Source organism: Arvicola amphibius, chromosome 14, assembly GCF_903992535.2.
Source record: "Arvicola amphibius chromosome 14, mArvAmp1.2, whole genome shotgun sequence".
In the NCBI taxonomy this organism is placed as follows: domain Eukaryota; kingdom Metazoa; phylum Chordata; class Mammalia; order Rodentia; family Cricetidae; genus Arvicola; species Arvicola amphibius.
In genome coordinates this window covers 57502619-57525708 of record NC_052060.1, presented here as the reverse complement: position 1 = coordinate 57525708, position 23090 = coordinate 57502619, and the positions used below count along the sequence as shown (strand labels likewise).

The following is a 23090-nucleotide window of genomic DNA, read 5'->3' as shown; positions in this document are numbered from 1 at the left end:
TGCTGGAACACACGTGGTGAATTATAGATATAGCAGTCGCTTGCATGAGTGACTGTGCAGTCACGCCGTCTGTATCTGGTCAAAAGAGAAATCTTCTGGAGTTTCTGAGGGGTTTGATTCAGCAACACCAGAGTCAATATGACCCCCAAAACAAGGGATCATCAGAAAACTAAACTGTACAACCAACCTAGATAATAGCTATCCAAATGACTGTTGGGGTACGTTCGCAGATGGTAGAACCCACTGTTGCTAGCCACACTCCCCAAATGAACAGAGTCAAGAGACTGTTCAAAACCCCAGCGGGCTTCTTCAAGACACCAACAAGCTGACTCATGAGCAAAACGAATGTCAACCACTACTCACGCCGTCCTCACAGACTGACTGAAAATGGACCAGAGATTCGGTCATAAACTGGGAGCCATAAACTTCCAAAAGTCCCTGTGGCTTTAGGTTAGGCGAAGAGTGACTCTCAGCACCCACTAAGCATGGAGCAAATTGATAAACCAACCACAGTGAAGCAAAATGAGAGGAAAATCACAACCTAGAAAAACCATTTTGTGGTCCATGGATCTGAAAAAGTACCTGCATCCAGAACATACAGAGAAGTGTCGTCATCTAAGGAGGAAACAAATCGGCATTTTAAAAATGAGCAAAAGATACTTTATGAAAGATGTATTGATGGCCAGTAAATAAAACTGTGCTCAGCATCTTTAGTCATTAAATATGCAGATTAGGACCACCATGAGCTATTACTACCCACAAGAGCTAAAAGGAAAGGCCAGGAACAAGGGTGTGGGGAGTGACCACTGTGGGACGACAAAGTGACAGCGACCTGGGAAAGCAGCTGAGCGTTTCCTACCACGTCAAGCCTGTAGCTCCCGGGATCAGATGAAAGAAATCTTACCACCTACATGAAAATGTATATAGCATTTACTTCTAAATAATTTCCAAAATCTGGGATAGGGAGAGATACCCTTCGGTTAGTAAGTGGACAGTTTGTGGGCAAGCCATCAGAAGGTGCCGCTCCCACAACAATGCAGGTACAAACATGCTAACCAGGGTCAGAGCCAGAATCAAAAGTGCTAGGGTGCCCCCTCCACAGACGTGCTGGCCTACCAAAGGCCAGCCACGGGCCTAGAACAGTCAAGGTGTCTGCGAGAGCAGTCATAAAGTACTCAGCATCAGAGACTAAAATGGTTGTTCAATTGTATGTATCTGTCAAAATCCTAAAAATACATTAAAAGGCATTCTTAAGTAAACTATCCTTTGTTTCATAATACTTTTATTCTTTGAAGCTTCCATATGTTTATATGATATATCTTTTTAATGAAAAACTATCGCCATGGTCAACATTCATGAATTTCACAAATAAGGTATCAGCACAAAGGCAAACACAGCATCTAAGGGAAGTGAACCGACTCCTCCACTCACTGCGCTCCATGACATCACCTTACCACGCCTAAGTTTCAGAAAACATCAAGGTTCTGCTTCTCGCAGCTATTCCAATTAGTTTTACATTCTAATGATTGCAGTCTATATGATTACAGGTGTATGCTGAGACTACACAGAAATATAAAAAAGCCAATCTGAACCAGTAATAATGCACTGTTTCCACTATGTGCTGTGTTTTTCAAAATGCACCCAGCATTTTTAGTAATGCTGTATTAACACTGCTGGTCTGAAATTTGAAAAAGTAAATATACAGCATATCAAAAAATGTCCATCACAAAATGGTTTTCTGTGATATCTGCTTTCTGATGGACAGACTTTTCTCTGCATAGGATGCAGTCATCTCTGCATGTGAATAGCATCTGCACATAGTAATACCTGTTCTTACACGTACACGCTCCTGGAGCAAAACAGGAACAGAATTCTCATGTTAGCTGAATGAATGTACCAGCCATGTTTTTGAGAGAGGTCTCGCTATGCTGCACGGGACAGCTAATTCTTGGGTGCAGTCTTCCTGCCTGAGCCTTTCAAACAGATGGGAGGGAGGGGACAGCAGTGCGCACCACTATGCCCTGCTTATACTGATCATTATAGAGTCAACCGGTAAAGAGCAACACCCTAAATAAAACTTACTTGCAAACACTAGAGGGCGCACTAAGCCAACAGACTTTGGAATGCAATTGCAAAACTTAGTTTTATCCTTAAATACAAACTGTGACTATTGTCAGCATTAAGAATTTTGCTTTCAAACAAATAGACAGGGAAAACTGAAAAAGGAAAAATCCACTCTTCCAGAATATATAACAAAACTTCCCACGATCCCACTGCAATCCCCTTCAGCATCCAGTTACAATTTACACAGTTCAGCATTGGGAGAGAGAGGAAAGGGACAAAAATGTCCTTGTCCCCAAGGGAGCTTATATCAGTGTTCAGGGGGCTAAATGGGAGTGAACAGACTTTCACAGGTTTAAAGTCAGGGAAATTTTAAAACTAATCTGGTAAAAGAAAATGCTCATGTATTAAATAATCTCATAGTTTATTAAAGTGTAGCTTAGCAATTTTTACAAAAGTAATTTTAAAGCTACTATCTAAAAAAATCAATAAAATTGTTATTTCTGTTGCTCTTATCTGCAGCCTTCACAGTTTTATAAGTCAACAGCCATAACAAATTGGAAAAGAAAAAAAAAACAACTTAAGACTTTGAACTGCAGATCAAGAACTGAGCTCCTACCTAAGTCCTCACAAGAAGTCCCCCTGGCATTTTTAACTTGTTTCTGTCACTTTCCATACAGTAACTAGAAATCCCTGAAACAGTGCCAGCTGCCCCGGTGATCTGGGAAGGCCCTGGAGCCTTAGCTACGTCTGTCTTCTGCCTCTCTCCCAGCAGCAACCTAAGGCTGACTGCCTGCTGTTGGCATCTCAAGCCTTAGCACATCGCACACTGCAATGTGACCAGCACTGTACTTTAAGCCATCCCAATCCGAGCACAACCAGTTTCCTGGCCATGCTGACAGTGTCTGTCCATGACCTGAAGAGCACACAGCCTGTGAAGGGTGGGGACCAGCGAGGAGCTCACGCTACTCACAAACACCGTCACCGCCCAGTGCGTTTCATAAAATTCACAGACCATGATGACAACAGCTGAGATGAATACCTGCTCTCCACGGCTTGCGGGTCCCGCGGCAGGCTGATGGTCTCTGCTGTGATCTCCACTTTCCGCACACTCCCAAAGAAATCGGTTATCAGGACATGTTTAGGATCGCGCTGGAAAAGGTCAGTACGATGTCCAGGAGTAGATACACAGAGACTTTTGGGACAAACTTGAAACTGAAAATAATAACAGTATTAGTAATGTGATAAGCACATACACAAACAGCTTTGATTACATAAAGCAGTGCATTAGACGGAAGTGTATTATACAGATAAGGCCCTGGGTAAAACTAGCATTTCCTTCCTATTGCAGTGCCTGATCTCAGAAGGAAGCCTATGGACAGCAGAAGATGCTATAAGGGAACTGATCTGACTAACACAGTAGTCAAGGAAAATGAGCCACAGCAGTCTAATACGTAAAGAAGATTACAGAGTCCAAGCGCCTCCAGGAAGGCGAAGTGTGGCCATGTACAGCACACCTCTACTGCTGTGAAACTAACTTAGCTTAACCGCGGAAGCATCCCCCAGACATGCTAGTGTTCCAGAGACGCAGGTGAAAACCAGACTTCTCCACTCACAGATGTCACGGTGATTTCTGTGTTAATCTTACCTGTGACACTCCACACTAGTGATTAGCAAGACAGATACATGCTCACTCACTGGGAAAAGAAAAGTAGTGTCTACAAGAGTTCACACAGTCACCTTCTAAAGACTGAAATCGGAAAACACAGACTCCAGCGGTACAGTGTACTATTAAGGGGGCAGATATTCAATTGCTCCTACAGCGCCAACACAGTCAGTCCTACGACCACAGTCCTTTGGCAAACTGTACTCTGTATCTCTAGACAACAGAACACTAAACAAGTGCTATTATGACCTAGAGATAGAGCAAATCGTTGTAAGTTCTTATGGATCACTTTACACATTATTTTGTGTGCATGACACAGGGTCTCTATATATAGGCCTGGCTGTCCTGGAACTCACTCTGTAGACCAGGCTAACCTCAAACTCACAGGGATCCACCTGCCTCTGCCTCCTGAGTGCTGGAATTAAAGGTGTGTAAAACCACACCTGGTACTTAGGGATCGTTCTTATTGAAAGACATTAGTCATCAATGAATTCAAATGGAGGTGAGAAACCAAGGTAAAATATTAATGAGTAGTGTGGATAAAGAGATGACTGATAGATTATATGTGTGTGTGTATACTGCAGTCAATTAAAAGTCTCCTTTCTCATAATTTCAATGGGAAAAATATTTTTTAAATTAGAAATCAAAGAACAATACATATTTTAAACTTTTGAGATGGCATGCCATGCATTCCAAAAACTAAGAATAAGATTTTAAAATTAGGCTGTGTGGTAGTGGTGCATGCCTTTAATCCCAGGATTTAGGACAGAGGCAGGGGGATCTCTGTGAGTTTGAGGCCAGCCTGGTCTACAAAGCAAGTTCCAGGACAACTAGAACTGGTAGAAAGAGAAACCCTTCTCAAAAAAATGAAAAAAAATAAAATAAAAAAGATTTTAAAAATAAGCATTGTAAACAAGGTGATGCATTTTCTTCTCGGAATAAATGTGTGTTGCACTCCCATGCAAGCTAAGCGGCCATAGGAGATGCTGTGCTCAGGCTCTGTGACAGCGGAAGTCGAGAGAAAGCATGTTTTCATAAGAGAGAGAAACAAGGTGGTGCTTCTGCCTACTGACAAGTGAAATTAGCAGGGCGCAGGGACATCACAGGAAAATCTGCAGAAATGGCTAGCCTGACTCATGGGAGCTCAGAGTCAGAACCGACAACCAAGGAGCCAGCATGGGCCTGGCCTGGGCTCTGCACAGCTCGTCCACGGGTGGGACTGGAGGGCCTTTCAATTGTATTGTAATAAATAAAGCTTGCCTGAGGTTCAGAAAGTAAAACAGACCAGGCAATGATAACATTCACCTTTAATCCCAGAAGCCACACTAGTATGCCATAGAAACATGGCAGTGCATGCCTTTAATCCCAGCCCTACAGAGGAATGTAAAACAGGAGGAAACAGCTCTTGGACGTAGTCTCATTCTGAGATTCCTGGAGGCAGGATCACTATTTTTAGACTGAGGTCAAGGTAAAAGCCAGTGGCTGGCTGCTTTTTGGGTTTTCAGGTTAAACCCCAATTTCTCTCTCTAAGTTTTTATTAATCATGTTTCATGGGACTCCTAGTATTGGGAGCAAGGGCTGCCCCAGGTGCTTTACTGGCTTTCAGAAACCCATTCCTCACACTGGATTGTCTCTCCCAGACTGAATACAGGGGAGGTGCTTGGTCTTATGGCAATTTGACAAGACATGCTGAGGCCTGCCCTTGTCTGAGCAAACACAGAGAAAGGGTGGGTAAGGGGGCAAAGAGAAGGGGGAGGGAGTGGGAGGAGAAGAGGGAGAGAAGATTGTGGTTGGGATATAAAATAGATTTTTTTAAAAAGTGAAATTAGCATTACAAAAAGTTTGTGTTAATATTCAAGCCCCTATCAGGACTTAACGAGCATCAGCACACATATCTTCAAACTGGTGTTAGCGAGAATTCCTGTCCCACCTGGCAGCCCACAGCAGCAGCTCTAGAATTTGGCAGGATTCTGTCAATACTGACAACCCATTTGAAGGGATTCTGCTCGGTGAGGGCCAGTGCAGAGCTGCTGGGTTGAGGGTAAGGACAGAGCCATCTGCTCGGTCACCCCTGTTCCTGAGTCCAGGAAAGCAGAAGCTGTGTCTGCCCGTGTGCACAGCCAGTGACCACATGTATCAAACAGAGAAGGAACATCCTGAGCCAGGGGCCCCAGTGCTAGCAGGGCATGGGCACTGGGAGGGCAGGACAGGAGGGCCGGACCACTGTGTGCAGATGAATGAACACAGTGTAAGCAGGTGGAGAGAGCGACGTCATCACATAACGGCCCTCTGCAGCTTCTCGCTTTGCCAACTCAGCAGCTTCAAGCTGCTTTGACTGAAAGGGCACAGCACAGGAAAGAGGGGGATTTTAATTAAATTCAAGCTATGCTGAGAGACTCCACTAGAAGTTATAGGCTATAAAACTACGTAAGGAAAGGGCTCTAGCTTCCAAGAGCTTCTAGTCAAATGACAAAGACTTCGCTCAATGCCTGAAATCAACAAAAGACAGACTGGCAAATGTTACAAGAGAGAAATTAAGTTCTATGGAAGCTCTGAGAGTAAAATAAAATCCAAGGAAGAGCTCAGGTGGCCTTCCTAGAAGAGTACAGCCCGACTAAACTCACTCAGAATGGGGAGAACTTCAAAAGGTGAACAGATGGCTTTTAAAATATACCCAGCAGGTAAGAGAAACAAAACAGTCAAGTGTTGGGAGCAGTGAGACCCCAGATCCTGAATTTCTTGTAATCCCCTGATCTGAGTGCCTACAGCTGCTCTGAGCACGAGACCTTCAGGAGTTCCTGATGGCAGCAGAGTAGTTTCTGGTGGGGCATGGCTATCTCTATATAATCTGCCCCTGAACACAATAATCTGGGGAATTCAAGGATGACCCGTGTCGCTGTCTTTCTGTCTGTGTGTGTCTGTGTTTTTTAACCTCCAGCCCCTTGCCCAAAGCTCAGTAACTTGGTAAAAGCGCACCTAAGGCAGACACAGGGGACGCGGTGCGCGGCAATTGGATGTCTCCACCGAGATTTCGGCAATTGGAGGCTCCAGCGAAATTCGGGCAAGGGGCAGGAGGTTAAAATACACAAACACATACAGACAGACAGCAACACGGGTCATCCTTGAATTCCCCAAGTATGCCCCATTTATTGTGTTCAGGGGCAGATTATATAGAGATAGCCACGCCCCAGCCAAAACCACCAGAAACCACTCTCCTGCCATCAGGAACTCGTGAAGGTCTCGTGCTCAGAACAGCTGTAGGAACTCAGATCAGGGGATTACAAGAAATTCAGGATCTGGGGTCTCACTGCTCCCAGCAGTCAAGGACCCAGGAATAGAGGGTGAGTGGGTTAAAGCTGGTGGCCCCGTGTGCTAAAGGTTATACTGGGAGACAACAAGACGGCCTAGCAGGTAAGGGCACACGCCACCAAACCTGAAGACCCGAGTTCCATCCAGAGGACCTACATAGGACATAACCTACTGACTCCCTCAAGTTGTCCTCTGGCCCCTGCACATGCACATATGCACACACATGCACATATATGCACACATGCACATATACGCACACACATGCATATGTATACACACATGCACACATACACACCCACATAGACAGATAAACATAATTTTGAAGTTCAAAAGGACACACCATGATGCAAGCACAGCACCTACTGGAATCCTGGGAAGAACAGACCTCAAGAACCACATGAAAGCTAGCACACCAATATGTGAAATAAAATCAATAGAATACTTACAAGGTCATTCATGTTAGTTTGGCTAGCTGGATTAATCTCTTCCAAAAACTCCAAGACGTAGAACGTGTACCTGTCCATAAGATGGACTCCGACTGCAGGGTCTGGCTGGTGCTGCGAGAGGGGGGAGCACTCATCACACAGGATCATCCCGACAAATTGTTTGAAATATCAAAACTTCCTGTTTATTACGTCTAACAACAGCACGCAGACTCATAAAACACGTGGAGTAAAGGGAAAATACTCACAGACAGCGAATCCTCCCCCACTTGGCTGCTAGCCAAGGCCATGATGTTAGGGGAATAAAACCGCTCGTACATGGATGCGCCTTGGCAAGTATCAATAATAAACAGCAGCTCATTGTAGCTGAAAGACAAGGGGAAAATCCGAATCATGCTGTTAGCTATACACTAATATCCCTCCAATGATTCAGCAATGTAAACCTGAGTCACCTATTAGCTGAAAGGTAAAAGAATTCTACTCATGAGAGCACTCCAAAAGGGACAGAGGTTATGTCTCAAGGCAGCTGTCTCCATATGCCTGCCCTCTCCTCTTGGCCACACAATTCAGAGCTCAAATATTTAAGAACCTCTTGACATACGGGTTTTCTTGGAAACTTAACACATACACACAGAGCTTTAACTCTGTATATGAGCACATATGAGGCTATATGCTCTGCTGATGCTCTTATTTCACACACATGCGTGTATGGCTCAGTCACCACACTCAAACGATGCCCAGAACGGCTGGAGAAGCAAGCACTGCAGACACACTGAGACAGGCCTGGTGTCTGCGCCACTGCTGGCACCCCTGGGGTAAAGTCCCAACAGACACAACTTAAGGGTGTCTGTTTTAGCTCACAGTTCCACTCCATCAGAAGGAAGGCACAGGGGTTGACTCGCTCCATCCATGGTGGCAGGAGCCTGTGACATGGTCACACCTCTGTAGTTCAGGATCTGAAAGCCCCGGCCATCCCCCTCACAGTCCTCCCCAGAGAGCGCAGGCACAGTCCCAAGGGTCCCATAGCCTCTCAGCAAAGGGCAACCAGCTGGAAGCGCAACCCTCACAGGTTCGTGGTCCTGGCTTCCTGTCTCTGCTTTTTCAACCTCCGGGATGTGAAGGAGCCAACCACAAGCTCCCTGACAACAGCATCAGACTCTCCCTGTTCACTGTGTCTTCTTAAACAGATGGACTTTTCCTTCCAGACTGTGGGCCAGAGTGAGCCTCTCCTCCCTGAATGTGCTTGCCAAGTAGCTGCAGCCTAGCAACAATCACACTGCCACTGAGAGGTGGAGTCACTGCTGGATTACACGTGACGTGTCCAAGTGTGGAACAGTTTGGAGCTGCAGCCTTGGGAAGTCCCAGCGTGCTCTGGGTGGACCGTGAGCTGGGGCTCAGAAGGTCACCATGCCAACAGAAACAGACAGGAAAGTCTGTGCTCGTCAGGTTCCAGAGGACGCCAGGAGCTGAACTAGAGGCGGTCCACGTGTATCCCGGCAAAGAATCTGGCTACGTCTCCTGTGCTCTGAAACTCTGAGTGAGGCTGAATCAAGCATAATGAACAAGTTTAGTTTAGTGGCACACATCTGTGACTCAGAGACTCGGGAAGCTGAAGCAGGAGGATTGTGAGGTTAAGGGCAGTCCGGGTGACACAGTGAGACTCTGCCTCAAACACACGCTGTGGGAGTGGGCGTGGCAAGAACACACCAGCTACACAGCAGGAGATGTGACCTTAAAGTCAATCCAGGGCAGTTGGAGGGCTCCGTGAGAAAGGCCAAGACCTACAGCCTGAGTTCAGTCCCCACAACCCACATAGAGAAAGGACGGAACCAACTCCCCCAAGTTCCCTTCTAACCTTTACATGCACAATAGGGTGTATGCACACACAGGCACACATATATGTATGTGCACACATATACACACGTGCACACATGTGCGTGTACACAGATGCACACATACACACACTAAATAAACAAATAAATGAAAAGTGTTTCAAGTCAACTCATTCATGTTAAAAACTGAATTTTCCTTTCACAAAGTACTATTCAATGAAATAATAAATATCAATTTTACAGTAAAAGAAGTGATTAGGGCAAGTTAAAATCATGTAAAATAATCACACATCTCCCACAGGAAGTTGATAGTAGTGCATCATTTGTTTGGTCTCTGTGTGTAGCCCCGGCTAGAGCACTTGCCCAGTGTGCACGAGCCCTGGTTCAACCCTCACACTGTGGGAAAGAGCAGGAGATAGTAAGGAATAGAGTGGGGAGGTGCTAATTACCGTCTTTTCTGCCACATCTGCTCGAAAGCATCCGCAAGCTCTATGTTGGTGATTTCTTCAGAATCTTGGAATTTCAAGAAACCATTTCCCCCATGACCTTGTAGAAAGTCAAAAAGACAACACTGACATATTTCCTGGCACATACAGAAACACGCAGTAATAAAAGCACACAGATATACACAGTACATCCTTTCTTGCGATGCTTTAATACTACTTTCCTACCTAAAATACAGACTGGAAAACAGCTTCAATTTCCCCATCAACTAAACAAAGAATGCCTGGACTGCGCAAGAGCAGTTCATATAATTCTTTAAGGTTTTCTATTATTCAATTATATAACTCCACTGGTCTCCACTAGTACGTCTGAAGTTTATCTCATCCATATAAATGTGTTGCATTTTGGTGAGAAAGGCACTAAGAACACCGCCCAGTCCCTGCTGTGCTGTCCCTTCAGTGTATGCTCCACGCTATTATGACTAGGAAGCGCAGTTCTCAGCTAAAACTGATGTCTGCATCCCTGACCACTAAGCACAATGCATTAGAGCTGGCCGGGGGTGGTGACATCAAAGAGCTGGTCTGTCTGGATGCAGACCCTTGCTGTGCCACTTACCGCCTGTGCTATTTTAGGTAAATAACTTAATCTCTGCCTCATTCTCCTCTGCACACAGTGGAGTGCTCCCGGCTTGCACAGCCCCTTGTGCAGACTATTAAGGTGCCCTCCTCTCCACAGTGAGGGAGGAAAGGCCTAGGTCAGTTCCGGCCCAGTGACATGTGAGCTCTGCGGGTAAGGTGTATTTCCCCTTCCCACGAGACATCCCTTCAGCAGGGCACACAAGTCAGTCAAAACACACTAGACTGCAGCTGCCACTCAGACCAAGCCAAGCGCTGTGTGCACAGCAAGAGCTGCACAACTCTGCATGGAGGCTCTGGGGAGCAGCACCAAAATCACTGAAGTCACCGAAATCACCGGCTGCTGAAGGGGAAACGTGGGGACTGAAGACAGTTCATGGTGTGCAGAGCCGCAAATACACCAGCTCTACCGTTAGTTCATGGTGTGCAGAGCCGCAAATACACCAGCTTTTATTATTTAGTATCCTAATTATCAGCTATTCCACTGTTTCAGACTTCAGCACCTTTCCCTGTAAAACAGTGGACATGAATGTTTAAGCTACGAGCTCGCTTATCTCTCCACTCCACAACCACTAGACTGTGGAAAGCAGGGCAGAAGATGAAAACACACAGAGACAACGGGGCCCTCAAAGCCACGCTCCCTAAACAAGCAGCAGAACCCAGGAGAGCAGGCTGCCAGGCTCTGTTAAAACTACTGAATTCCTTCATGGCTGGAGTTATCTTCAAGGAAATGGTAACAAATCCAGAAAAGAAATGTAAAATCTGTAATGTGTGTAGTCTAGTACACTAACTGAAGCTAGCCTACAAACGGGAACACTGGGGACCATGCTCACCACACAGTTTCATGAGCCTCACCCCGACCAGAACAAAGGATGTCAGGCTGAGTCCGAGTCTGAAGCCTGAGCTCTATCCTACGCTAATCCTAAGGCAGTAGCACTGGGGACTATAAATTGTTCAGCGGAGAAGGGACAGGTCTGCAGCTTCTATTAAGTCCTTGAGCAGGACGACCAACAAGAGGCCAACACGGGAAATGGGGCAAGGTGGCAGGAGACTGAGGAAAAGGGACCTAGCAGAAGAGCTCTGCAGAGCAGGGAACCAACACAAAGGGAACATCATGCAATGTCCTCCACAATGAGGGACCAGGAGGACCGCTGAACAATTTATAGACATTCTGGGCCAGGACCCAGGTGTAGACATGAAACTAACTCATGTTTCTTATGCACAGAGTCTGTAGTGACTTTGTCCGCTTTCAGTGGGCCTGTGTTTTGACTCCCACCAGTCACATGATGTTAGATGGGAATTTTTCCACTTGTGACATTTAAACAGGCCAGCAACAGTTTCAGATTCTAGAATAAAGATCCTCAACCCACACCCCATTAGGTATCATTTCAAGTAGCCCTGTGTCATGGGAATAAACGACCGCATATCATGCTACTTTAGCTAAGTTAAACTTCAGCATTTGTCCACGGGGTTCCGCTCCAGCGGGTTTCAACATTATCGACTACAGATCTTTAATTCTGAAATACCTGTCATATAAATAAGAATATTGCTTCTGTCATCGGAGAGAAGACGCTTTGAACGAGGAGTACTAGGTGGCACCCTCCCGGTTAATACCCGCAAAAAGTTCTCCACAGTTACCTGAAAAAATAAAAATATGTTTTTCAAAACAAGAGCAATTTGATAAAATTGAACCTGAAATTAAAAACATTCCTCCTATCTATCTATTACTCAGCATAAATTAAAAATGAAACAGAAAACAAACTACAGTGCAATTCTTTTAGATTACTAAGCTAAGCACGCACCTCCACATGGCTTTGCTCCTAAAAGTAAAAGATGGCCTGGTGTGTGTGTGCGCCTATGACCCAGCACGGGGGATGGGTGTGTGTGTGTGTGTGTGTGTGTGTGTGTGTGTGTGTGTGCCTATGACCCAGCATAGGGGATGGGTGTGTGTGTGTGTGTGTGTGTGTGTGTGTGTGTGCCTATGACCCAGCACAGGGGATGGGTGTGTGTATGCCTATGACCCAGCATGGGGGATGGGTGGATGTGTGCCTATGACCCAGCACGGGGGATAGGTGTGTGTGTGGGGGGGGGGTGCCTATGACCCAGCACGGGGGATGGGTGGGCTGTGTGCCTATGACCTGAGCGTAACCTCAAAGCCAGACTGGGGACGCAGCAAGACACAACCTAGAAAAGTGCCTTAGTACTAAAGACTAACAAAGAAAAGCTTCACTGGAGCAAAATAATTTAACTCCCAATTTAGAATTTTAAATATTATGTGTTCAAGTTTACTGACTTATTTATATAAGCAATTCTTTGGGAGGACATGAAATACAAACACGAATAACTAGTTAATCATGCAGCTAATCTATGTCACCATTCAGTCAATTACAGGTTAATCACACACGAAGACAGTGCCATGACCACCACCACCCCTGCAAAATTATGTATTTTTAATTTTGGATGCACTGCATCACTTAGATTTCCATGGGAATCTCTCCTACTGCCAACACACTTAGATCTCCCCAGTTGGGGTTTCTAGGTGTCTGGAGCTCTTCAGAGGTATGTTTAAAGTTGTAGGGGAAAAAATACGAATTAAAAGTTGACAGCTAAGTCATATATTGTCCATACTTAATTTCAAAAGCAGAAAATCCAGTCAGCTTTTTCCATGGCTTTTCCCCTAGATCATGAGTGGGAAACATTATGAACACACATGCACAGTCTTTCCCAGAATACAGCAAAATGCTGATTGTTTTAATAGAATCTTATTGGCTAACAAGGTGGGGAATGTTTCTACATTTTCAAATGACCAAATAAGTAAGAAGGCAAACATACATACACATTCACTCCACAGAGCATTTCTGAGCAGCTATATGTGAGTCTCACTGGATGGAAGACACACAGACAGAGGATGTGACTTTGAAGGACCTGCAGGCTGGGACAGGTGCCCTGACAGCTGACGAGAGGGGATTCTGCACGAGAGACGGTCTCCTACTCTCAGTGGACTTGGCTTCAAATTTCAAACAGCCTTGAACTATTAAAAGCTGTTTCTAAGAAAGAAATATAGTATAATGCCATTCTTAGCTTGCATATTAATTTTAATTGGGTAAGTGTAAAATTGTAGAAGCTTATCTGAGGTGGTGTCATGTCAAACAGGTGCGCCTGACCTTTACACTAAGGCATCTGCCATCTCCAAAGTCATGCCTGGGAACCACACAATCAAGTTTAAAAAGAAATCACAAAAGAAAAAGATCTCAAAATGGTTCGGTAGGTTTACAACTCTGTTTTGGGGCACAGAAGGCCCACAGCTACAGACTGGACAAAGCCCACCAGTGGGCAATAGGAAGAGTTCTCATTAATCATGGGGTTTCCCACAATCTGTATATCAAATAAAATTACTGAACTTGACATTTTAGATCAAGTATGAAAACCAAGCATTTCCTGCTAAAAAAAAAAAAAGTTGACATCAGTGTCCTTGACTTTATGCATTCAGGGTTTTATCCATGTGTCACTACTTCCACACTGTGAACCCCAAAAGCAGACTCAGTTCCACCAAAGCTAAATGACAGCTAAGGCGGGGCGGAAAGACAGCGACAGCATTTCCGCAGTCTGACAACGCACCTCGTAGCTTCTGTAGTCCACTTCCACGTCATCTCCATACACATTGAGCTCCATGTTCTTGTGGCTGAACACCGTGGCTGGCTTGGGGTTGCGAGCATTGCACGCCATGTCATCAGCAAGCATCAGGACAATGTGACTAGCAGGAGAATATCCCAGAAACCCACGCATTACAGAAGGCCCAAAGCGCAACACATGGCTCATGTACAGCAAGTCTTCCCTCATTAAAAACAACTGAATTTTCATTGAGGCAGTTATAAATAAATAAATAAACCTTAACTAGTTCTCATTATAGTACACATAAGTGGGGTAAACTCAAAGCGGAGAACAGGCACTCGAACTTGAACTTGGGGTAAGTTAGCTCTTTCCATGCAACAAAGGGAAGCTAAAGGAGTTGTAGCAGACAAATATTCTAACTTTTTGGAAGATCTAACACCCTCAAGACTGGAAGAGTCCACACTAAAATATGATCTTCCAAGGAATCCAACTTTCAGCCATGTTAGCATGGAATCTGTCATCCCGGAGCCTACGGCAGCAGTGTGATCAGGCTCAGAGCCACTCAAACCACACCATGCAGTTCACAGGCCTCCAGAACTCCAGCCGCCACCCTCCCTCCACAAGATGCTGGGATGGGTCTCGGCCGTGGAGTCTCCTACCATTAGTCAAACTTGCCCACTGAAAACATCCAGTTCTGGCTAAAGCGGGGCTACTGGAAGCGTCTCCTGGAGTCAGCCTGCCATCCACACTCATAACGCTTCATTGTCACCGGCCTTCCTGTTCTCTTCACAGCGCCCAGGCCACCGACGGGCCAGACTGCAAACCAGCCCAGCCCTAGATATGGTGCTCTCTCTCGTGGTGTGTTGTGTTGCCTCCAGGACACCACTGCATAGCATCGGCATGGCACTCTGCCACCACACCATGAGAACACAAGCCATTGGAGGACGGACTGCACTGATGCCACCACATTCAGGACTGGAGTACACGGTCAGTAGCTAATATTTAAATGAGCCAAGCATTTTCATTTTTAAAGAACCCAAGAGGAAATTGGTCCCACCACTGACATGGGGACCGTGAGTCAGGAGGCTTCTCTGTCCTGCATATACCTGAGCTCCCCACACAGGGAAACCAATATGCTTATACAGTTTGTTCATCAGGAGACGGCAGGAAGAAAATGTTCTGCTGCATATGTTCCAAATACATTAAAGTTCAAAACTTGATTTTTCTTGAAAACTGGCTAGATTTCTACTCTGGAAGGGGTCCAGCCCTGCACATGCAGAGACAGACTCCAGCTGTGACTCCTCTAAAGAGGAGAACATATCCTCTCTTATAACTTAGGAAGCTCATTAGCTTACATTAAGTTATTAATAAACCATACGATCTGTGTTACACGAGACACAACTGACACATAAATGTATAAATCAGTCTTCCTTTAGGCTGTGCTTTCTTTAGGTTAATTTCTATGAAGTGAAATGATCACCATATCAATCACAGTAATATAATCCATGTTTTTCTTAGAGATAATTTTGAGCCTCAGTTTAACTACTATGACCCTTGATTAAATATAATCAATATATCATACAATAATTTTACTAGCAATAACGTAGACAAATGAGTAAAAAGCTAAAGAACAATGGATTATGAAGGTTCAGAAATATAACTACACATTCTAATTCACTGCTTCTTAGTCCTCAGAAATTATTGAAAACTGCTTTTCTGATGAAATAAAACTCCTTCCTTAGTCCAGGTGTTTAATCTTTTGTATAACACAACCACACACATAGACTATACACACACACACACACACACACACACACACACACACACAGACTATATAGCATAACCACACAGAGACTATTTGGGCTTACAATTCCTATAAAATGACAGGCTAAGCATGGGAACTGTAAATGAAGTTCTAAGGAAAACAGCACATTAAGAATGCTGTAAAGACATCCATCCCATTTGGAGGATGAGGGCACTCCTTTACAAAATGGCTGTGCGACTGCACAGCAGAGGGGTCAGGTCTGCTTCCACATTTAATTTTTTTCTTTATTTTGACAACTACTCTACAAACATAATTTGATGATATAGCAATGTCTCTCCATAGAAATATACTGGACAATATGTAATTAATAATCCTCGGTGTCTGTTGTTCAAGACAATCAATTTGTGTAGTTAGGCAAGTTTTACCCATCAACACCGCTGACTGACAGCTGTAACCTCATAGTTGACTTGCTGGCCCCTTACAGCATCTTTCTTTCCATGGGGCCAGTTTAGCATCACAGCAGGGATTTAAACCTGCGCTTACTGGATCAATAAGATCAACCAGTGTGGGTCCAAGGCACACAGATATTTACACTGAAGACCAGCTTCAAGAAGTGACTTGTGAAAACAACACGAAACTCCTCAAGCACACACAACCTAGAGGAGAATACGTCTCACAGTTTGGAAGTCGCTGCTGCCGTGTGTGATGACTAGACTCTCAGACTCGGCTCTGCTAGTCCCTGCTAACCCTTCTTCCCAAAACAAAGATAAGTGGAAGAAGCATGCGCTCTCAAGTAGCAGGCCAGTCAGCTACAGACAGGCTAGTTACAGAAACAGCTGCTTTGTTTTAAAGCCGTTTCTCTAGTCAGTGAAATCAGAATTCTGAGGGACATCACAGCCTCTGCTTGCCTGGAGGCAGTGTGCCTACTGAACTCTATGTGGCTAACACTCCACCAGCGAGACTTCTGTTTGCTCAGATGAAAAGGAAAACACAAGGTGAACTTCTGAGACCTCTGGCCTGACCATGAACACCTAAACTGAACACCCTGATTGAAGCTATGCAGACTTTTTAATGACCATGATCAATATAAAATTGAATTTTAAAACATCTATTTAAAAAAAAAAGAAGAGATCCAACTTGACAAAAATGTGGAGGGATGATGACCTAAAGTAAATGCTTTCTCACTCCTACATTCTCCAAGCACTGGGACCCAGCACATCCTGCGGGGCAGTGGGCTATTCCTCACTGAAAGTGTTGCTCAGATCAAGAGAAACAAGCAATCAATGGGAATAAATGACATTGTAAGTAGATGAATCTCTCAGAGTCCTGGAATACGAGTATGAAATTTCAAAAGACATACAATTTTATTAATAACAGACTGGTAACACCTTATTAAAATGTTTTCATTGAATGAAACAAATAATCGATACTGTTCAAAATGTTTGGAATGTTTTCCTTAAAAGTGTTTTATATTCTATAGGTATGGTACAAACAACACTTCTGTGGAGAGAATCTGTAACTACTGGAGCTGGGGTTCCGTTCAACATCACTACAGTGAAGTTGCCGAAATAAGAACTCACAGCCTCCTTAGAGCCCCTTTCGGCTGGCTCACTGGCTTTCTGCCTCTGGGGTGCTGCTTTCTCCCCACAGGAAACATCTTAGGCACTCTGCTTCAGCTCAGTGTAAGGACTGCTGGGCCATTAAAAATCAGCATATGAGCAGCTTGAACTCAAGGTATTTACTTTCATGTTTTTCCTTCCTTTTCCATACCTTAAAGAATCTTCAAACTAATAACTCTAACCACCAATGTAACATGGCACTAATCATAGCAACCCAGCTAACAATAGAGGATATCCTGAATTGCTTGCATTCCTAGACTGTCTAAGACCAGTTATTTTGTACTTATAGTATTAGAAGGAAAAATGCAAAGCCAGGCACATAAGAAATCTCAGCATTTGGGAGGTAGAGGCAAAAGGATTGAAAGTTTAACATTATCCTAAGCTACATGTCAAGTTAGTGACACTGAGGGCTACAAGAGAGTCTGAAAGAAAAAAACTTAAGAGGGGAGGATGAGAAACAGAGAGAATGAGAGAGGGAGGGAGGGAGGGAGGGGAGGGGAGGGGAGAGGAGGGGAGGGAGGGGAGGGGAGGGGAGGGGAGGGGAGGGGAGGGGAGGGAAGGGAAGGTGAAGGGAAGGAATGACCCGCCGTTTGATCCTTCCTCCGGGAGAAAAAGGTGTTAGAATCCGGGAAAGAAGGAAGGAAGGAAGGAAGGAAGGAAGGAAAAGAGAAAAAGAGTCTTAAAACACATGGCAGAAATTCAGAAAGCAAACATGCTAGGATGTGGGTAAAGTGAGTTACAGGCTCATATATAAGCAAGACATAATGCAAGTTAGTTTAGCAAGACAACAGCAAGCGCTTGGGAAGTGTTGGTATAGCTCAATCACTGCACTAATCCAGTGGGCTCATTACTTCTCTGAAACCTGTGCTGGCATCTTCACTGAAGGCCATGAAGCTACAGCACTGAGTGTTAGGTATCATCCCTGGGCCCCATGGCTAAAGGGCGGTGGAGTTGAATCCTAGTTTACAGCTGGGTTATGGTGAACGAACACATGCTTTTTAACAACTCTGCAATCTCTTGAAATTAAATCTGTTAACCGAATTTAGAAAGATTCAGTAAATGTTTCATTTCATGCTGATAACTCAATTGACTCAGATGACTAGTTTAGATGCATGAACTCATTATTACTGCTTAATATTCACAACACATAATGAAAACAAAGTAGGCCCTTGAAATTCTAAATGAAACCATCCGTTTCTTAGCCAACTCTCAGATCAGACTGAAGCTGGGCATGGTGCCACACACCTATATCCTAGCACTTGGGAGTTGGTGGTCCTCCTGGCTCTCTCCAGGCATGAAGACAGATGACAGCCACATCATTTTCATGTGTATTTGTGTGAGATGTGCGTGTCTGTACGTAACCATGTCTACATGTACATGTATACATGTGTGTGTAAATACATATGTAATTACAGGTAGGTCACCATACCTACCCCACATTCTTGTGGGTTCTGGGGAATCTGAACTCCAGTCCCATGGCAAGTGCTTTAACCACTGAACAATCCTCCCAGCTTCTCTTATTAATTTTTAAATACGACAGAGTACATAAAACACTAGAGATAAAGTACAGCGAGGCACTGACCTGCTCTTCAGTGTGACAACACATGTCACATTCAGCAGAAACAATACTGAACAGGAACTAAGAGACTAATCCCAACTGAATGTAATTCAACAAGACATTTTTAAGTGATAGACATGAATTTAACATAACCATCCCATAGTATTTACCCACCACTGATAAAATTTTATCAGTTTCCAGTTCCCTATTTTACTAAGATTATAGAAAGGTTGGATTACATGTGTCATAAGAATGGAACTAAGATTATACAATTAACTACTTACTGTACTGCATTTCCAGACAGTAAAAGAGAAAACTAATTTAGGTGGAGAAACAAATATTATCTTGGATTTTCTAATAAGATTCTGAACAGTGAGTGTAATAAACCAAATTAAAAATAAAAGAGAAAGTGGGGTTGTGGGTGAAGAGCTGGATACGTCTCCTGATTGCACTGCTTAGAACACACTAACAGGTCACACACCTAGACACACTTTGTACGTGGCCACAGTAAAGCAGAAATGGTAGAAATGGGGTGATGAAAGGAGCTGAGCTTACCCAGTGAGAGTCACCACTGGGTCCTCCACATACAGAGTCTCACAGGGACGTGAAGGGTTTTCCTGAATAAGTACAATATACTACACACAAGTCTTGGTCAGTAGATCAAGACAATGTTTTGAATGCCTTAGCATAATAAGCAGAATATAGACAGAATTAGCTGAAATATATATTAAAAATGAGGTTGGACTTTTTTCTACTGAAGAGAAACTTCGAAAAAACATTAGTGAGTAGTCCCTTAATGATCTCATTTCTTATGCTTTTACACTTCATCGGCGCCTGAGCTTATCTGGTGTGCAGAGCACACAAGCAAGCCCAGAGAGGGATGCAGGGCAGGAGGATGAAAAGTTCACTGGTAGTCTACGCACATGGTGAGATCCTGCCTTTAAAAATAAGTAAACAGAGTGTCAGTGAATTAAGTTTGACTAATATGGAGTTTCCCAGAATAATATAGTGGAATCCTCTGACTTAAACCTTGGTCATAGATACAATTTCAGTATGTGTTAATGGAATGGTATAAAGGATTTAACAACAGGGTATCTAAATGATTTGATAACTTCTCATTCATACTAGGACGAATTCTTAGAAACTATTAACATAAAATTTTGAGAATATCTTTGCTCTGATGATATCCACACATGTTAATTTCACTATCCTCCCAATGCCCCAAAGTGTCAGATATAATATATTAGAGATAGAACATCCCATCAATTCTCCAGGAAAAATCCTCATAAATTTCTTAGGAATAATTAGTACTCTTTCTATGGCGGCATGTCAAGGTAGTCTGACTTATTCCGAGGTCATTCCTATTACTCCCAACCAAAGGTCTAAATCCTAAGAAGGGACTGTAATTTACTCCCTATCTCCTCTTCCACTTCAGCCCACTTTGACTGGAATTAGAGCAATTGGTAAATGTTCTGTAAAGAGCAAAGGCTCTGAGCACACAGAACCGTCTACCGCTGACAGCACAACATGTGTGCCTGCGTGATGAGCCCGTGAGACAGCACTCATGAGTGTGTATGTGTGTGAGAGAGTGTGTGTCTGCCTGTGAGACAGACAACAGGTGTGGGGAAGAGGAAGAGGAGCAAGGGAAAGGAAGGAGTGGAGGAAAGAGGAGAAACTGAAAGAATCTTCCAGATCTATTCTCTTTGGCCCTTCAGGAACTAGCTTAGGGATAAGGGAATAAGGCTCTCACTGGGTGTGCAGAATATTCACTTTTACTTAAACCACTGATGCTCATGGAGCTGACATCCTATGGTACAATTCCTAAGAGGTAAGCTTTTAGGGTTCTTAAAGGGAAGAAACAAAATTCAGAAATTATGGCCCTAAGAAGCCCAAAAAGCTGTCTTTCTTCTTAATGCTTACCATTTCCATATCTCAGTCTAATTATGGTCACTTAACTAAATATATTTACCATGAAGAAAGCACCTTGCCTTTAACAGATTTACAGAGCGATAAGTAGAAAGTGAACACAAGCCAAGCTGGGCTGCTTTCTCACCACACACAGGAGAATCAGGACAGTCATTCATGAGGAAAAGAAAATATAACAAAGTGACCCAACTTCGCGGAAACCAAGATGGAGGCACGGGGGAGGCATGTGCAGCCGCAAGGTGCTTACTGAGCTAAAGGTACAACCGCAGAATGTTTACTGAGCTTGGGGGGGGACAGTCTCGGGGTGCTTACTGAGCATGGGGGTGCAGCCACAGGGTGCTTACTGAGTATGGGGGTGCAGCTGCAGGGTGCTTACTGAGCATGGGGGTGCAGCCACGGGTGCTTACTGAGCATGGGGGTACAGCCACAGGGTGCTTACTGAGTATGGGGGTGCAGCTGCAGGGTGCTTACTGAGCATGGGGTACAGCTGCAGGTGCTTACTGAGTATGAGGGTGCAGCTGCAGGGTGCTTACTGAACATGGGGGTACAGCCACAGGGTGCTTACTGAATATGGGGGTGCAGCTGCAGGGTGCTTACTGAGCATGGAGTACAGCTGCAGGGTGCTTACTGAGTATGAGGGTGCAGCTACAGGGTGCTTACTGAGCATGGGGTGCAGCCACAAGGTGCTTACTGAGCATGGGGGTACAGCCTCAGGGTGGTTACTGAGCATGGGGTGCAGTCACAGGGTGCTTACTGAGCTGGGGGTGCAACTGGAGGATGCTTACTGAGCGTGAGAGAGGCCCTGTGTTTGATCTCTGGCACCAGAGGAAAAGCACACAAAGAACTCAGAGTCGATTTTATGCCAACACGCTTGTGGAACATCAGACTCCATTTGGGGGCGGACATGACTTGGTTACTCCGTGTTTTCTCTGCTGCCTACACGCATACTCCTGTCAGATCTGGAAGCAGGCAATAAGCATCACTGACAATGGTTCAGCTTAAAACTTCTACCTTTTCATGACCTTTCTTTCAACATTAAGGTTCCAAAAGTAATAATACAACTAAATTATTCAATGCCAAGTCAGTTAATGCTAGAGTCATGCAATCATATCAGAAAACATGACAGGCTGATTCAAGAAACTGCAAAGAAAAAAAAAAGGGAGCTGGGTTTTAGGCAACCGAAAACTCCCACCCCATCTATATCCATGAAGAACTAAGTGGGAAAGAGAAGACCTTGCCCAAGATGAAAGAAGACTAACCGTGACCCTCAGGCCATTCCCAAGCTCACTGGGGCCTGAAGATGTGAGAAGAAAGAATCGGAAGAAGTATATCTTTACAGTGGATACAGCAAGGATTGACCTAGCATGGCAGGTGCAATCCTTCTGGGCTGCTGGGTCTCTCACCGCACTCTGACTCCTCACTGAGCTAACTGTGCACCACAGTAAGAAAGGAGGGGTGAAGAGCTCTGAGCCACCAGTCACATCCTCGGCTCACACATTCACTGCATCATTTCTTTGTTGCTGAAGCAAACGCCATCAGCCTTGCTCGTTACTTGCCAGTCTGCAACAACTGAAACAAGTCACTGGACGCTGGGGTCTACACCCCAGCCACCTGCTGACTGCCTCCTGCTGAACCATATCACCCTTAGCGTGATACAGCTGGGAACGCTGAGCTTAAATTTATTTTTAAGTCATTAAATAAACATTATATAAGACTACTTAGCAAGACCATTAAAATACTCTAAAAACCAAGTTAAAAACTGCTGTAAAAGACCAGCAGGTGATAGCAGGAGAGTGCCAGAGTGGAGACAGAAGCATCTGTGAGCTGTTCTCAGCGAGGAAGGTATCACAGAGCACAGCTCTGCCGATAACCAGCCGGTTCCCGTGGTTATTAGGTGTTGCTTACAACAGCAAATCAAGCCGTGCAGACGTGAACTTCATAAGCCCTCCCAGCGTCCATCTCTCGCACTAATTAGTCGCGTTCTCTTAGCCTTCATCCTTCTCCCTTCATCTATCTGGACGGGGAACTAGGCGGCAGGGAATATTAAAAACACTTGGCTCAGCTCCGACTACCAGGACCGCCACGTGCAGTTTGTTGATCTGAAAAACCTCGTTCCCTCTCAGGGACGCATTTACTCAAAATAAAAGCGTCTCAAACTGGACTACTAATTCTGAGGGCTCCAAAGATAATTTTTACCCAAAAATTTTAATTTTGGAAATT

General features: G+C 44.5%; 1 protein-coding gene across 1 annotated transcript in view; it reads right to left on the bottom strand.

The window, feature by feature from the left end:
- Positions 1-23090, bottom strand: part of Pigk (phosphatidylinositol glycan anchor biosynthesis class K) — a 77377-nt gene that overhangs the window by 40988 nt on the left and 13299 nt on the right. The window contains exons 4-9 of the mRNA XM_038312118.2: positions 14009-14144; positions 11917-12028; positions 9761-9857; positions 7728-7845; positions 7483-7593; positions 3104-3276 (exon numbers count right to left, since the gene is read on the bottom strand). Of these exons, the coding sequence (XP_038168046.1) occupies positions 3104-3276; positions 7483-7593; positions 7728-7845; positions 9761-9857; positions 11917-12028; positions 14009-14144 (747 nt within the window). The remainder of the gene's footprint in view (positions 1-3103; positions 3277-7482; positions 7594-7727; positions 7846-9760; positions 9858-11916; positions 12029-14008; positions 14145-23090) is intronic.